The sequence below is a fragment of the Zea mays genome, chromosome 1 (assembly GCF_902167145.1).
Source record: "Zea mays cultivar B73 chromosome 1, Zm-B73-REFERENCE-NAM-5.0, whole genome shotgun sequence".
NCBI classification, from domain to species: Eukaryota; Viridiplantae; Streptophyta; class Magnoliopsida; order Poales; family Poaceae; genus Zea; species Zea mays.
Window position 1 is genome coordinate 281569479 of NC_050096.1, and position 17979 is coordinate 281587457.

The following is a 17979-nucleotide window of genomic DNA, read 5'->3' on the forward strand; positions in this document are numbered from 1 at the left end:
CCAGGGCTCGGACTCGGGCTAGGCCCCGGAAGACGGCGAACTCCGCTCCGCCCGACCCAGGGCTCGGACTCGGGCTAGGCCCCGGAAGACGGCGAACTCCGCTCCGCCCGACCCAGGGCTCGGACTCGGGCTCAGCCCCGGAAGACGGCGAACTCCGCTCCGCCCGACCCAGGGCCCAGACTCGGGCTAGGCCCCGGAAGACGGTGAACTCCGCTCCGCCCGACCCAGGGCTCGGACTCGGGCTAGGCCCCAGAAGACGACGAACTCCGCTTCGCCCGACCCAGGGCTCGGACTCGGGCTCAGCCCCAGAAGATGACGAACTCTGCTTCGCCCGACCCTAGGGCTCGGACTCCGCCCTGGCCTCTGCCGAACGACCTCCGCCTCGCCCGACCCAGGAGCTCGGGCTCGGCCTCGGCCATGGAAGACAGACTCGACCCCGGCTTCGGAGGAGCCTCCACGTCGCCCGACCTAGGGCACAGGCCCGCCACGTCAACAGGAAGCGCCATCATCACCCTACCCCGAGCCGACTCGGGCCGCAGAGAACAAGACCGGTGTCTCATCCGGCTAGCTCTGTGACGACGGCGGCTCTCAGCTCCCTTACGGAAGCAGGGGGACGTCAGCAAGGACCCAACCGCTCCGACAGCTGTCCCTCCGCCAGGCTCCGTTGCTCCTCCGACAGCCACAACATCACACCAGCAGGGTGCCAAGACCTCTCCGGCTGCCACATTGGCATGTACTTAGGGCGCTAGCTCTCCCCCCGCTAGACACGTAGCACTCTGCTACACCCCCATTGTACACCTGGATCCTCTCCTTACGCCTATAAAAGGAAGGACCAGGGCCTTCTTAGAGAAGGTTGGCCGCGCGGGGACGAGGACGGGACAGGCGCTCTCTTGGGGCCGCTCGCTTCTCTCACCCGCGTGGACGCTTGTAACCCCCTACTGCAAGCGCACCCGACCTGGGCGCGGGACGAACACGAAGGCCGTGGGATTTCCACCTCTCTCACGCCCGTCTCCGGCCACCTCGCTTCCCCCCTTCGCGCTCGCCCACGCGCTCGACTCATCTGGGCTGGGGCACGCGGCACTCACTCGTCGGCTTAGGGACCCCCCGGTCTCGAAACACCGACAAATAGTATATAACGTTAGGCTTGCTTTATACTTCTAGATTCATTATAATCTATTTTTGAATATATACATAAAAACCAAGAACTAAAATGAATACTATTTTTTTTATAACGGAGGGAGTAACATTTTAATTAAAGATGTGCTGCTCTATCTCTTTGCTGTGTTTGTGATGAGTAATAAAGTCTTTCCCACCTAAAAGAATAGTACCAGCAGGGCATTGTTTCCTCTTCCCAATGTTCCCACCGTTCCCTATTCCCAATTTCCAAAGTCCCCATTGCAAATTTCACATAAACTCGTGAAGAGAGATCTTGAGAACCATGACCTGCAAATCTCTGAAAGACACAGGCCCATCATGATGTTGGTCGTCTGTACCTTGATCTGAATCAGGTTAGTTTGAAATCATGGGTTTGTGAGTTCTCTTTATGTTGGTTTTTAAGGTGGTGTTCTTAGTTTTGTCATCTTCCTCATTTTTATCCTTATTCGTGTTTTTTTCTTAGTTTTACTCTTTTAGTGCTATATACCAGAAGAATAAAACTGAGCAAAAAATACGACAAAGGGTAAAAATAAGAATGTGGCAAAACTAAAAGTATGAATTTAATTTTCTATATGATTGTTTCTTTATTTCTTAATTTAATTCTGCTAATGATTTGCAGATTTTTAGTGGCTTCGGTAACATCGTAATAGGGCCTACAGCTACGAATTTGGATTAATTGGGGATTATTAGACCAGTTTCATGGTGTGTTTCTCGTCATAGTTTTTGAGATTCAATGTGATGGGAACCCAGATTTTAAGAATAGAAGAGCAAATGGCACATTTGGTGGAATCGGTGGAATAAATCTAACAAGACTTCCACTAGTTTCAGCATCATCTATGCAACATATAGCAGAGTTACATTATGATTCACATACTTCTTCAGAAAAACCCCACAAAAACAAACGTACAAATGAAGCTATGCATGCATCATAAACAACATAGGGGGTCTATTCATGACATGTATCCTCAGTGCTGACAAAATTTCAGAATAACCTGCAAGGAGTTTACAAAAATTAAGAGCAACTTCAGAGCTACTGATTTTAATTATACATGAGCGCGAAAGGGCCTCTATCGTAATAGTTAAGGTTTCCGAGTAGCAGCTCCGAGACCCGGATTTGATCCAAGGGGGCGAATTTCGGGCTTGGTTAAAAAATCCCCACGCTGTATCCAGGGTTCGGATATTTTTTCGATCGGGACCATGTTTTGGTCTATTCTTAATATAATATCGAAAGGACGATCTTTCCCTCACCGGCTTAGTTTTTTTAATTATGCATGAGCACCAGCAAGAGTTTTTACCGATTCACAAGATCCGTTCCAATCAGAGTGAATTCAGAACTCTTTCAAGAGTGAAAGGCTACATGCTACGGCAAGTTTAATTATCCACCTAGCTCCTGCTTCAGCCATGACATATAGGGCCTGTTTGGTTCAGCTTTTTTTCTGACCAGCTTTTCTGAAAATCTGGTTGTGGGAAGAATCTGGCTGTGGGGAGAATCTGAGTATCATTACGATTACGTGTGGAGGAAGATAAAGTTGTTCATAGGGCTCAGGATCTAGAAAGGGACGGATTCCTACTATTACAACGACTCAACCGATTATGTGTTTATGTTGATTTTGAATGTTTTTTGCCCCAACGAATTTTATAGAAGCTGACTAAAAAGTTGAGCGTTTGGCAGTCCGCAACAGTTTTTGGTGGCCAGAAGCTGCCAGAAGCCGAAACAACAGTCACTTTGTGCGTGTGTGTTTTAGGAGGCTTCACACGACGGCATTTGTGCATAGGGCTGACAATGGGCTGTAAATTTTACACTATAAGATTTAAGGATCGAGTCGGGTTAGGATCGGACTTTATTTCAAGTCATTTTTGAACTATAATTTATTTAGGGCATTGACATTTTGTGAAGAACCATTTGGATCACAATCCATTACCACCCTTATTTGTGCATGGTCTGGTGGACTCCTCTTGCATGGCCGCGGTCAAGCGCCCACCCCCCCCCCCCCCCCCCCCCACCCATGAAAATGATGCCTTTACTGCATTAACGACATTGCGGTGGTCCGCCTTGCAAACAAATTCGGTAGCGACTCTATAACCATCCACGTACTGTTCCCTCTCATAAACTTGCTGATCTCCAACTTCTCAAGTATGATGGAACTGCGAAGGATGTGAAGTGCCAGCTCTACCTGATCTACCAAAGAACCCGCTCCGACTTGAGATGGTCGTGCTGGTGCGGAGGACGAATCCTTAGCTCACCAGGTCTTGTTCGGTTAGCTCTCAATCCATATGAGTTGAGCGGGATTGAGTGGGTTTAAATCCCAAGTAAGTTAAATTTTTTCTTAATTTTTTTCAATTATATCCAATCCATAGGTAACGGGATTAACCGAACAAGACCTTATATAGTCGGCGTGGGCAGTGCAACCACATCTAGTGAAAAAGGCCCAATATATACATATACATATAAGAAAATGGACATGATTAATTGATTAGTACACACCATGACAGTATTGTTTACGAAATAAATGGCCACTACTGCCCAACATTCAGTAGACACAGCGCTCGTTTTAGAGCGGTAAAGAATTCAACTATAAGGGCTAGTTTGATAACCATATTTTCTTAAGGGATTTCTGTTTTTCCAAAGAAAATTAGTTAATTTTTCTTTAGAAAAATAGAAATCTCTTAGAAAAATGTGGTTTCCAAACTAGCCCTAAATGTTCGTCAACTTTTTTCCCCTTTGTTGATTGCTACCAATATATCACATAATCAACACTAAAAGTTTAGGTGCTATGTAAACATAGAAAGGCAGAATGACGTATATGTTAAACTCAAAATCAAATAAAATCTGCAAACCATAGCATGTCCCTATCATTAACAATTTCCCAACATGTGGAATGCAAGTTGCAGATAAAATCTTCAACTAAAACATGTTCATATGTGACATGTTTTCTGAAAGTTGCAAATAAACTTACTAGCAGCTCCAGTTTTTCGATGAAAGGAGCAACCTCCAAGAGATAACATAGTCGAGGACATCAGTCTTTATCTTTTTCTTGCCAGGCAGAATTAGTTCTAACTTCAAATGACGAAGATGGGTAAATACGAAAGGGTTTCCAGGTAAAATAGTTCTCTGCAGCGCATAACAAATAAGGAGCAGAGAAAAGATATTAGATTTGACCACAAAAATAATCAAACAACAATAGAACCATAGAGGACATATCACTAAACCTTCCATTGTGCACAACGTAAGGTCAAGGTCTCGATACTTGGCAAAGTACTATGGAATCCAGTGACCATGTAGTCAAGAATACCATTACAGGGCATTAACTCAATACAAATGTTTTGCGGCCTGAAGTTGAACCAGATATTAATGGGGCCATGGAGCCAATGTGTTGAACAAAAAAATTGCCCGTCCCTGGGACCGAACGGTCCGCGCATGCGCAAAATTAGTTAGGTTCCAAATTTCTAGCGGGATTTGTTAGTAAAACATGTGGGATTAACTCGAGAACCGACTTATAACGGATTCAGATCTTTACCCTTTATATAGATGAATCCTTTGAAATCAGCGGGTAGATGGAGAGATAAAGAAGTGAGCTCTAGACGCTGCAAGTATGAAACGTTATCGACACTAAAAAGTTGTGAATGTAAACTATAAGGTTCTTCTCTGATTCTGTGTATGCCATGTGAGACATCTCTGGACAATGATAGCTTGAAACCACCATTTAAGTCAATGATAAGTTCCTTTGTCTTTGACGTTATCGCGAAATTAATCCATCTATCAATATGATTTCCATGCTTGTCGTGTAACCCATATTTGACTTCCATATGCTCGATCTCTGTACCACTATGGTGATGCAAGACTACTCTCGTAATAAATTCCTCATCATTGATGAACCCATAACCAAAGGCGGTCTTGGAATAATGTTTCCTCATTGTAGCTGAATTAAAAGTTAGGTTGTTGTGGCCTCGCCAAACATGTTTCCACTCTCTTGATAAAACACTTGTTCGTACGGCATCATTTATTGGCAACCGCGACAAGATCTGTGATAAAATATCCTAGAGCAAAAAAACAGAGAGTACATGTTTCGTATTATATATCTGTGAAAACACACTATCATATACTGAATTTTTTATGACCTCACGTACGAAACTTTAGGTACAGCTCTTCTTTTGGTAATTGTTCCATGGAAGCGTTGTTCTGAATTCCTTTTCATGACTCTGTTATGGCTATACTTAGCTCTTTTCAACCACGAGCATTCATGTGACTGTTGAACTACATACAATTAACATTGTAACATCAGGCACTACAAAAATAATTTTATAGTACAGATGGGGTCAAGATAACCACTCACGTGAGTATTCTAAATCTAATACAGATGGTGTCAATATAATCATTCGCGTGAGTATTCTTAATCTAAAACAGATGGCGTCAAGATAACCACTCACGTTGTGAATTCAAAATCTAATACATTTGATGGGGGTAAAAAAAAAATTTGGTGCAGTTTATGTGTCATTTGTGTTTTTTTTTTTCATAAAATTCAACCCTGCAAAATGAAGAAAGATAATGATGTTCGGAATATGTTTTCTCTAAGAAAAATAAGACACTTCTATATAATTAATTATCCATTGATGCAGGACCAAAACAAAGATGTGGGTAAAGTAAATTCAGAGTAGATACACAAACAAGAGGAAACAGAGAATGTTATGCCTCTCATAATTTTTGCAAAAAGTCAAAAATTGGTAGGCAAGCCAGATAGCTTGAGTTTGGGAACTCGATTTGGTACAACAGACAGGGAATACAAAGGGATGAGAATACCTGGAGGCCGCTCTTCGCTGGGGAAGAGATCGACTAAGGCCTCGACACCCATATGGCGGCGGACCCAATCGTTGCAGACAGGGAGATGTCACCCTCGCCCTTGGCCGAGGGTTTTCTCGACGTGAGCTTCTTCCTCGCCGACGAATGGAGACGCCAAACGCAGGTACGCGTGTACGCTGAGACACACATGTACGGAGTATATGGGTACTATCTCTCTTCTTTGTTTCTCAATAGGGACGGGCTGGTCAATTTAGAGCACCTGTACTAAAATTTAAAAGATATCCTATTTTATAGAAAAAATATAATCAAAATTATATTGTAATAGAATTCATGTATTCTGAATTGCAAAAGGTTTACTATATGTGTTTGAAGAGCAGCAAGCTAGCTGTTAACTTAGTTCAGCTTAGACAGTGTAACGTTAGTCTGCTCATTGATGCATATTGTTTAGGCTTACTAGTGAACTAAAAAATTTTTTAGGCGTCTCAGAATTTTGGACCCTGTGCAATCGCACTTGTTGCACATGCATGAGGTTCGACCCTGTTTCTCAACACTGTTTCCTCCCCCTAAATTAGGAGTCTTTATAGTCTGTTACAAACAGGCCAACCGACTTACATGGCTCAAATCATGGCCCGACAATGATTATGAAGTATTAATGACTTAACAGAAGAATTTACTAAGAGCATCTCCAAGAGCTCCCCAGAAAATAACTCCTTAAAATCAATTTTAAGGGACATCCAAATAATTAGTGCGGGTAGATTTTAATCCTTTCTCCAACAGATCCCTTAAAGTGATATATTGTTTCTGGGGAGCCCAAAAAACCCCTCATTTGTAGCCACAAATGAGGGAGTTTTAAGGGCTATGAAAAAGTTAGGAGTGCTTTAGGGAAACTGTTAGAGACAAGTTTTTGTGTTTTTCCAAAAAAATGGAATTAGGGGAGACTTCTCGGGAGCTCTTAGAGATGCTCTAAGTACTGAAAAGAACTCATCTTTAGAATCTTCAACCTTCACCACTACTGTTGTCCATCAGCAGTGACATCTCCCCCCTGAGCGGTTGATTGTCCCCAATCAAGTGCATTTGGAAATCTCTTCTTGAGCACTTCATAATATTCCCAAGTAGAATCCATGTCTGGTAACTGAGACCATGTCACCTTGACTTGCACAACCGGATGACTTCCTTTACGCACCACACGTCGATCCAGTATTGCTTTCAGATAAACATCCATGCTAGACAAATCTACTAACAGACATGTCTGAAAATATTGGTGTAGAATTGGGAACAAAAGGCTTCAACTGAGAGACATGGAAAACCAGATGTACCAGGGCTTGAACAGGTAGATCTGGATTGTAGGCTACTGACCTAATTCTTTGAAGCACTTTGAAGGGCCCATAAAACTTATAAGCCAGTTTAGTACAAGCACTTTGTTTTAGTTTGCTCTAACTTTATAATTAGACCAAGTTTGTGTTGTTTTAAGTCATTTTTGTATGGTCATCTATTCACCCCCTCTAAGTGCTCTCAGTTGGTATCAAATCCGATCTCTTCCATTGGGTCTAACAGCCCAAAGAGATGGCTAGTGACGATGCTAAAGGGAAGGGCAAGATGGTCGACAAGAAGGAGATCCCCGTCGATGGTGACCTCAAGGACGATGCTGCCGTCGACTCTGGATCGAACAAGAAGAGGGACGATAAGAAGAAGAAGCGCATCAAGAAGATCATCTACTATGAGAGTGACATTTCTTCCTCTTCGCAAAGGATGACGACTCCTCCTCTTCAAAGAAAAAGACGGTTAAACAAAACTATACTCGAACGGTTAATGATTCGGCCAAGCTTAGTATACCATTTGACATTCGTTTACAAACATGTGGTTACTTGTGTTGACGAAATGGAGGCGAAGCCACTTGTAATGCATTTCTATCGAGGAATTGAAGTGTATTACTTCCTCCGTTCTAATTTATAATTCATTTGACTTTTTAACTTCAAATCTGACCGGCTCCTTTTATTCAAAAAATCATAATTATTATCAATTTTTCACTGTAATATTGTTTAGCATATAATATACTTTAAGTATGGCTTTAAAATTTTCTTTTTTCCAAAAAATTAAATAAAACGAGAGGGTCAAACTTGGTGAAAAAATCAAACGAATTATCAATTGAGACAGATGAAGTAGATTCTTTTTTATATTTTTTAGATAATAGAAAATAACATATGGATTCATCTCTTTAACGGCGGGATATGTCAAAGTTATGACGCAGTACTAGAAACTAGACTTGGATTAGCTTTTGGTATTTGAAGCTGCTGCATGTCCTTCTTTCTTCTTTTTTTCAAACTTGACAATTGATGTATTTCTCCGTGAACACCAGAGAATGAAGCATGCACAACCTCTTAGAAGTGCTTTTGCATGTATACGGATAAGGATGCGTGTAAGTAACTGCCTATCTTTGCACTGTTATTATTCTCAAAATATATAAAAAATAGTAACAATATTTTATCTGTAGAATAAATTACAAAAATTGCAAACACACTTGCTAGTCTATGTCTTGAAGGCATTTTCATCACAAGAACTCTTTGTTCTCTAAATAGCTTGAAGCTCAAAAAACAATGGACTATAAGGTTGTGTACATCATTAAACTTGCAAGTATCGTATAAGATTTATCTTCATATACAAGTCCATATATAAAAAAGTTGTGAAGAATGAATTGACTTAAAAGGAGTAGCTATGTGGTTCGTTCGTTGTTAAGTTGAAAAAATTGGACAATAGTCTTCTACTTTCAGTAGCAGGCTAGGATTGTCTAGGCTGTCTCCAGGAAGGAATAGTAAAACCTTCTCTATCTTATATTTAGGGAAGAATTTTCTTCTCTACCACTCTAACAACATTCTCTAAACAATACTTAAAATATAGAGAATATTTCTGTCCAAGATTTTATCTTGTTCCCTTTGTCGATTTTAATACTTTAAATAGTAAATTAAACAAAAGTAAAATATATCCTTTCTTGCCAATGCTGGTTAAGCATGACGTCAACACGGTCTGGGGTGCTTTGCCAGCAAGCAAAACCAGTTCCTCCCCACGAATCAAATAGGGAGCCCGTTCCAACCAACTTTCCAGCGAAGCGGCGCCGCGCAACCATTCTCATTTCTCTCGGGTTCGTCGTGAGTAAAAAGGAAAAAGAAACCAAGGACTCTCTGTACCAGCGAAGCGTGCGTGGGCCGTGGGCGCGTCCTGTTCTTCTTCCTACCTTTCCCTAACCTCTCCTCCCTCCTGCAAATCCGATCTCCCCGAGACCATGCGCAACTCCGCCGCCGCCCAGCCCTCTTCTCCCGCCGCCACGTACGTCTCAGGCGCCGCCTACGTCGCGCCCGCCTCCTCCGCCGCCATGTACGGCTCAGGCGCCTCCTACGTCGCGCCCGCCGCTTCCGCCCCCGGCGGCGGCGGGTACATCTATCCTGCGCCCGCCTCCTCCGGCGGCAGCGCCGGCTACTCCAAGATCCCAACCTACCCGGCGGTCCCGTCGGCGTATCCCAACCCCAGCCGTCTCCCGCCGCGAGTCTCCACCCACGCCCCGGTCGAGGACCCCACAGCGCTGCCCTCGCCGCTGGCCAAGGCGGGCGAGCTCGTGACGCGGCTCCGCGAGCAGGGGCAGGTGCTCATCGCGGCGCGCCGGCCGTGGGGCGAGGTCTTCCGCGCGCCGGCCTTCTCCAAGCCGCCGTCGCTCGGGGAGGCGATCGCCCGGATGCGCCGCAACACCGCCTACTTCCGCGCCAACTACGCGCTGGCCGTGCTCGCCGTCGTGGCGGCCTCGCTGCTCTGGCACCCCGGCACGCTCTTCGTGCTTCTCTTCCTCTGCGCCGCCTGGTTCTTCCTCTACTTCGCGCGGCCCGCGCAGGGCGGGCAGCCGCTCAGGGTCCTGGGGATGGAGTTCGACGACGGCTCCGTGCTCGCCGCGCTCTGCGGGGTCACCGTCATCGCCATGCTCTTCACCAGCGTCGGCTGGAACGTGGTGGGCTCCGTCATGATCGGGGGCGCGCTGGTCAGCGCCCACGCCGCGCTCAGGACCACCGACGACCTCTTCCTCACGGAGCAGGAGGCCGCTGGGGACGGCCTGTTGGCAGCTGGCATGAGCGCCGCCGGGCCCATCTTGCCCACCTATGTCCGCATTGGTTGATTCGCTCAGCTGGGCGTGGTGTGTTCATCATGGTTTGCATACAGCCTTCATGCAGTTCAGCGATCTTGATGCTATTGCTTGCAGATATTAGCAATCTTCCTTGTAATTACCATCACGATGTCTAATATTGGTTGTCGGCGTGTGAAATGTCAAGCTTTTTTCTGTATTTCTGGTGAAACTGGATTCAATTGCTGTTTCGAATGGTGGTGTTCGATCTTCGTTAACTACATCTCAGAATGACAGCTGCGATTTTGCCTGCACATTCTGGTTCCCGATGCTTCAGGCTCAATTCTCAATGTGATGAAGTTAGCTAAATTTTAATAACTTTGATGAGTTGTGCCATATATCTATCCTTCTGCAGCCCTGCAATGCGTTTCCTTCATCTTGTGTAGTTCTTCATGGTTCCTGCTAAACTTGGCTCTACATCTGCAATGTATTTTCTGTCGACCTGGGTTCCCCCCGCTCCACTTCTGTGATTGAGTGCTGCTGCCCTTGCCTGATTAGGACATTGGCCTAACATTGAAGCAGCAGTAATCGAAAAAATATCGGCGTCGCCCAACTGGTTATGGGTATTCACTCTTATGCACTGTAGTCTGTAGCAGTTAACTATACCATCGGTTTTGGTGACATTTTGCTGTGACAGTTATCTATTTTTGAACAGCACTGAGAGGTCAAAAAATCTCCGTGTTCCTTCTGCATAATCCAGAGGCAGAGGGTGTGGTATTTCATTTTTCAGATGCTATTCATTTCTTGTCAATTTGCTGAGATCTCTCTGTAGTCTCTCTCTATCGCCTGAATGCTCTGATGTTTCGATCTCTACCTGCAACTCTTTTGTACTGGTTTTGCTGAATCTACACGAGTTACACTCCTCTCTGTGTCCTGTGGTTTGCTGGAGCAAATGTTAGCCTATGAAACAACTGTTGCCAGGACGACAGTTAGAAAATGTGGTTTTTTCTCAGCTTAGAAATCAGTTTGCTGTTCGCAGCCAGAGCCGGGCTATTAAAAGTTGTTTAAATCCACTGAGACCCCGTTTGTTTCCTTTCATTTCGAGGAATTGGAATCTTACTAATGGAATAGGATATTTTTTAGAATATGACATTTCACCACTTTCCAAAGTTATCATATAAGTCTATATCAAATTCATGGGATGAGAGATGGAAATTGATTCTATAGATTTACATGCTAATTTTCCGATGTATAACGTATAGCACACTCTTCTACTTGCGCCTCTATAACATAAATGTACTATATAACTATCTCTCTCATATGATTTAGGATAATATACAAATATATTACATATATAAATATATAAACTTAATTAGTTTTATCTAAATTATAATTATTAAAATGGAATTCAATTCCAACGAAACAAACGGCACTGAAGGTAATTTTGGTAGGTATCCGGGCCTATGCTAACCATCGAGTGACGTTGAACATCACTCATGGTCAAAGTCAACACCGCGGCGCCGGCATTGCTTGTCTCTGCCTCGCTTTCTTGGAAGCGAAGTGAAGAGATTCGCAGGCACGCACGTCCTTTCGCTGGGCCCGGCTGCTCGTCAGTCGTCAGCAACGGGAGGAGTCAGGAGGAGGGGGCAAGGGCAATCCAGGGCTCGGAGTCGAGGGGAGGGGACAGTCCAGGGCTCCAGGCATGATGTGAAGCGTGGAGCACAAGCTCGTGAAGCGTTTCTGCTGCCAGCCTGATCGGCAAGCTGTGTTGTGCTGTGTAGCAGCCAGCAGGCTATGCTTTGCCGTCGCCGTAGGCGTAGAGGGCTAGAGGCCGTTACCGTTCAAAGTCAAACCAACGGGGCAAGGACCAGGAGACCACTACGAGACAGAAACAGCCGGCCAGAGACCACTACGAGACAGAAACAGTCGGAGACGGCGAGACACCGGCAGCCCTCTCAGACTTCGCCCCTTTCCTGTACTACTGGTACAGTAGCAGACGCTGTGTGCTGCCCGGCACGGCAATGACCAATGGGCGAAAGAAGAATCACGGGCACGGCGCTACAGTTTCCTGTAGTCCCCCCCCCCCCCCCCCCCCCCCCCCAGAAATATCGTTAGAGTAAACACGATGGTTTAAGGTGCTTAATCATTTGCCACAGACTTCTGGTACACTAACTTCTCTCCTCCCTCTCTATCTATCTTTACAAAAGTTTAAGAAACGAGTACGATCCAAAAGAAAGTCTAAGAAATGTGTAAAAAAAACTGTAGGAGTAATTTCTTTCCTCTGTTCCATCCTAAACGGCTAGACTGACTGGGGATTGGACGACAGCGAGCGGAGCAGTGCAGTGCAGTTGAGGCTCCACGGCGGTGCAGTCAACCTTGCCGACCTGATCAGGAGGGCAGCTCTGGAGGCACGGCGACGGTGGTGCCGGGCGCCAAATAAGGGTGCCGGCGGTGGCAGCGGTAGCCCAGCACCATGACGAACTCCTCGGCTGGCGCACCCACCGACGCCTCCACGGGCTCCGTCGGCTGTCTACGATGCCACAGCTCCATCAGCCCACGCAGCGTGCTCGAGGGGCAGATCGGTTCGCCATGGCAGATGATCTCCACCTGCAGTTGGATTGGAGAGGAACAGAGATCAGAAACAAAAAAAAGGATGGAATCAATCAGAATACCTGCCATCTACAGCAGAATTATTAGCGCCTTCTCACTGTGCACGAACTCAAAGCATTAGTGCGAAGAAGAACAGAAAGATACTAAGGCGTTCAAGTATATGGATGTCATCAGTCCATGGTTACAGGAGCTTTTCTCTAGGAGATTTCCAACTGAAGTTGATACGCAGAAGGAATGTGAAATAGGTGACAAAAAAGGCTAATTTCCAGCGGACAGGAGAACATGATTCGCCATGCGAATCTTGTGGCTCTATCCACAGCAGGGCTAACTCTGAAACTAACTAAATGTATTGCTAGTGGTCTTTCACATTTGCATGGCTGCTGTCAAATTGTCTATGTCAGATCCGGTACTCTAAAACAAGTCAACAAGTGGCCAGCTCAGTTTTTTTTTATTAATAACAAAAATGGAAGTGTCATATTGTCAAAAAAAATGGAAGTGTACCAACATCTGAGTAAATCACCTCATTTTCATTAGCTAGATCCAGTTTCTTCATGATGTACCTCTGTATCGAGGAAATCTGCAAACTGCCGTCTCTGAAACAATGACAAAACGTAAACCGGAGAAAGGAATTAAATGTCAGGGAACAGAACACATGCTAGTACCGAGAAAAATAATTTCCAATGCAGAAAACAAGTTGGAATGGCCCAAAGAAGTTCCTAAGATATGTACATCATGGTACGCTGAACACGCAGCTCTCCTGCGTCGTTCGAGAAAAAAAACATCATGGTACGCTGAACAAAATACCAGAGCTCGAACTAATCAGGAGATGCCGGGATTGTAACATTACTACAGTCATGTAAGTCTGAGAGGAAATATTATGAGCATCACACTACGTTGAGCAGCCTGGAGCAGACTAATCGGGCAAAGAATTGGACAACTCTAAACTATGCACAAGAGCTTCCGAGCATGGCAAGAGTCAAAATAAATTACAGGACTAAATGGAACTCACTTGATTCTCATGTAAGTCTTTGGTAACTGAGGCAGTTGTGGATCTTCTTTCCTGAAAACCAGTTTGCATGTGACTTAAAACTCAGAAAATGACATAAGATTATAATGGAGGGAGTATTTTTTTTAAAGAGTTTCCTCAGATTTTAAGAAAGCAACAGTTCACTATGAATACTTACTGGTTAGGCAAAGAAATTAATGAGAACCACACCGGAGTAGTTACTGGACCATGCAAACCTTTTGCACTACCCAGCGATCCTCGGTATGAATCTTCTGTTGCTGTTTTATCTTTTAATGGCGAAGGTTCTGGAGAAGTGCCATCATTTTTCTCTTTAAGATTTGAGTTATTTGAATGTTCTCTCACACTTGTCCCAGGAATAACCACTTTGTTGTCTGCTTCTCCTTTCCTTGTAGGGGGTTCACCCTCTTTCTCTTTTATTTGCTCTTCATTGACGGCATGGATTTTGGGAGTTGACCTAGGTACTTTTGAAGATTTACGGAGCCCATCTTTGTCAGCTGTCTTGCTGTTCTTTCTTTTTTCGGAAGATGGCTTACTTGAAACTTGTGCATCTGTATTTCGCTGTTTTGCAGCATAATGGTGTGAGAACAAGCCATTTTTACAAGAGAATCCATACAGAACTTTGACATCAAATTGTGATGTTACAAACGTCAGATGGTTCTTCACATTTACCTGTTTTTTCTTTGCTGGTGTTGCTGCTCTGGTCGACTGTTTTGCCGAAATTTTCTTGGTCTTCTTTTGGTCTTGATTTTCAGTTTTGTTTGCACTTGTTGCCGCCTTGGTAGATTGTGATGGACAGCTTTTATCAGTCTTCTGATCCCCATTTTCAGATTTACTTGGTAATTTCATAGTTCCATTATTAACGGGAGAAGTTGCAAGAGAAGCTGCTGCCCTTCTTTTAGCTTTGGTTCTCTTTCCAGTCAAACCAGTCTGCTTTACTACGCTTGGAGTGTCAACCACCAAGGAAGAAATAGACCTCTGTTTTCTCTTTGCTGGCAATGTTGTTAGAGCCTTTGGAGAATCAACATTTATCTTTTTAATTGGAAATACCTTATTTCTGATATCTTGAAGGTTGTGGTCAGGCCTTCAAACAAAGAAATGATCACGGTTAGGTAGCATGAATCCATCGTTCATCAGTCGATGCACGAAACATAAATAAGAAGCTGCAGCACATTGGCCGAAAATTCCGTTTCACACAATAAAAAACGGGTACTTGAGGCAAAAAGTAGTCAAAAAAGAACTACAGTTCAAAACGTAGGTGCCTAGGTGGTGGAGCATGAGAGGCCGGTTTCTCCTACTTTTGTCAAATTAAAAGGCATGATCCGTTAAGGTGTATTACAAGCTTATGTCAAAAATAGAGCATATCATCGTAAAACTATTAATAGAACATGGACTAAACACTGCTTCAATAAATGTGATATGTGAATATGTGATTAAAAAGGAAATGACAGTGTAGAGGGAAAGTTAATGTTTATATTCCAAGTATTTTAAACCGCTAAACCTAAAAGGCCAAACTATATTTATGATAGAGTTCACTTGTCTGAACATCTCTGCACTTTGACCATCCCTATATCTTGGTGCCATTACTGGCTGAGTTTCTTAGAGAAGTCTCCAAGATACACAGTTTTATTACTCATTAGCAACAGCATGATGTATAGGACTTCACACCATAGATCATACTAATGCTTCATCTTCATGGTTGCACTTGTAAAAAAAATGGATGCAGAAGGCATTGCCAGAACTGGGTGAGCAGAAAGTAGAAACTATGTTTTACAGAAGAAACTCAAAAGTTAGAACAACTAATTCACCTGAGTTTCTCTTCAGGATCGCAGCCAAGATCAATGTTGCATACTGGGCAACAGTCAATTTCCTCATCATTTATTTTCTCCAAAATGCACTCCCGACAAACTGTCAAAGATACAGTAACAGGAGAAACTCTAATAAGACAAGCAAGCCGGATTCAGAAAGAGGTTTAAAACAACTGGCGACAACGTGTGAACTTCTTTCACAGCAACTAGTAACTTGCAATATTTGGCACAAACTCTGCAAGCTCCTGCCCAGTGAAGTGTTCCCTTTGGCCTCTGATCCTACAAGGATATGTGGTGCACTATGCTGCATGGTTGACATCTAAGCTACACCTATGGTGCAGCAGCACTGCCTGACTTGATATTAACAGAACTAAGAAATGTTTTATCGATCAAGAACGCTGCAGAACTGCATATCAAACCATATAGCATGAGCACTAAAGTAATTTCCTTATACAAGTCCAACTGAATTACAGCATCCAACTGAATTCCAATTCTCATTCTATCAAAACTAAGCATGAGGTCTCCAGCTAGTCGGAGACCACGTTTCTGATCAGAAGCAGGCTACAGTTGCACCCTTAAACTTCCTGACCATTACCGAACTCACAGGAAACTACTAGAATGCCTCGATGCATTATTCCCATACATTATTACATCTGCAACAAGTGCCTGCCCTTTACAGCCTTTTCCCATAGCACTAAAAGCTCCGCGGTCAGCAAGCGTTCATGCACGGAAAGTTGTTCAATGACCCCGTCAGAAATCGCGGATGGGAGACAGAGGCACGAGGATGAGTGGCACCGGCGGTCACCGCCGAGGCGCCGAGGGTCTGCTCAGGCCCAGGATAACTTGCGGCACTCATCCCAACGGTTGTTCCGAGTTAAGACTGCGAATAACCTGCAGGCTGCAGCGGCGTTGATGATGGAACCTGGGAGCCGCCTGAGCGCTGCCGCTTCGCAGCATTGCCAACTCGGCAGACGGGCAGAGCAAGAACTGAGCACACTAGAACGGGATAAAGGACATGGCGGCGGCGAGAAACCGAGCGCGACCGTGCCGTAGACGGGAGCGCGGGCGGGGGGCGTCCCGGGTAGCTTCCGCGGCAACTGTCGCGTAGCTCCGCGTGGACAAAGCAGACGCGGTTCAGTAGAAAGCCTGCGCCTTTTAGACCTCGTGCAGATCAAGAGGCGCCACGGGACACCTCGGGATCGTCAAGAACAAGCAGAGGAAACACTAGATGCAATGCACGGCGACGTGGGAAGAACCATCCCCGGGGGCGCCGGGCATGAAATCCCGACTCTCGCTGAGCTTCTAGTCTCCAACAAGCAACAGCGACGCTGGCCACGGGGAAGCAAACGCGAACGCGGCGCGAGGTGGCCACCACGGGCGGCCGCGCGCGACGAAAGCCATGACCACAATCCAAGCGAAAAAAGGCGGCGCGTTCGCCACCCTCCCTAGGATCAAAGAACTCGCATCGGACACCATCCTGATCGCCGGGGGAGTCTGAACGAGAGAACAAGAAGAAATCCGACGCCAAAACGAAGGACGTACGCGAACGCGAGGAGACGAGCGCCCACGCGGGGGGCGGCGCGGGTAGAGACAGGCGCGGATAGATAGCTCGAACGAACGAACGGGACAGAGACGGCCAGGGTCGCAAGGGAGGGGAAGAGAGAGAGAGAGAGAGAAGAGGGAACTCACATGTGTGGAGGCACACGGTTATGGCGGTGGCCTCCCTGAGAAGTCCCCGGCAAAGCGGGCACGTCATGCACGCGGCGAGCGCCTCCCGCCGCACGCGGGCCAACCCTCTCGCGGCCCCCATCCCCCTAGTCTCCTCCTCGGCGGCCGCCGAGCAGCCGCTCCTCCCTCTCCCTCCTCCGGACCCGTGGGACGCACGGGTTCGGCCTTCGGCGGCGTCGGAGCCTCTCGGCCTCAGCCCTCAGGAAGACGCAGCGCGGGGCGGCGTATCTGAGGGCATTCCACGGATGTGCGGACGCGTCGGTGTCTGCTGCTGCGGAACCGGACAGCGGCGGCGGAGGCGGCGGCCGAGCTCCGGCGAGGCGAGGCGCGGGGTGGGAGAGGAGAAGGGGCTGAGCCGCTGAAGGCAGGGTACTCCTGCGCTGCGCCTGTTTTATATCGCCGTATTGGTGTGTACAAATAAATAAATAGAGGGGAAGCGGGGGGGGATTTCGTGTGGGCGTCGCCGGGTGCGCATAGCGGCGCAGCCCCACAGGGGGCCACGGGCCAGCCGGCCAGGAGAACTTCTAGCTCCGCTGGATGTCGCGTACGCCCACGTAGGCGCCACGTAGGAAGACGTATTCTGAGCTCTTCTTTTTCTCTGTCTCTATAATTTAAAAAAAAAAAATACGCTCGCAGTCACCGCTAAACAAATCGATCGGAATGACAGTCAACGTGGCTGAAACTCTTTGTGGTATTAATAAGTACTGTATAATAAGAAAATGAGTATTTAGCATGCTGTGTTATATGGATTTTT

General features: G+C 45.8%; 2 protein-coding genes across 2 annotated transcripts; one reads left to right on the plus strand and one right to left on the minus strand.

The window, feature by feature from the left end:
- Positions 1-9088: 9088 nt before the first annotated feature.
- Positions 9089-10430, plus strand: LOC100284987 (prenylated Rab receptor 2). The gene is given in 1 exon segment (NM_001291646.1): positions 9089-10430. A coding segment is annotated over 1 exon segment (879 nt). The 5' UTR covers positions 9089-9230; the 3' UTR covers positions 10110-10430.
- Positions 10431-12166: 1736 nt separating this feature from the next.
- Positions 12167-17623, minus strand: LOC103643989 (E3 ubiquitin protein ligase DRIP2). Its single transcript, XM_008667167.2, has 7 exons — positions 17187-17623; positions 15498-15597; positions 14362-14773; positions 13850-14250; positions 13675-13725; positions 13186-13258; positions 12167-12662 (listed from the first exon to the last, which is right to left on the minus strand). The coding sequence occupies exons 1-7, from the start codon at positions 17305-17307 to the stop codon at positions 12444-12446; spliced, it is 1377 nt and encodes a 458-aa protein (XP_008665389.1). The 5' UTR covers positions 17308-17623; the 3' UTR covers positions 12167-12443.
- Positions 17624-17979: the final 356 nt, after the last annotated feature.

What these genes read in the sequence shown, in the direction of transcription:
- LOC103643989 (XM_008667167.2), bottom strand. Translation starts at nt 17,307, where the DNA reads ATGGGGGCCGCGAGAGGGTTGGCCCGCGTGCGGCGGGAGGCGCTCGCC. An exon ending in AACCGTGTGCCTCCACACAT is followed by an intron (nt 15,598 to 17,186) that starts GTGAGTTCCCTC and finishes TATCTTTGACAG; the next exon opens with TTTGTCGGGAGTGCATTTTG. An exon ending in TTAATTTCTTTGCCTAACCA is followed by an intron (nt 13,726 to 13,849) that starts GTAAGTATTCAT and finishes ACTGGTTTTCAG; the next exon opens with GAAAGAAGATCCACAACTGC.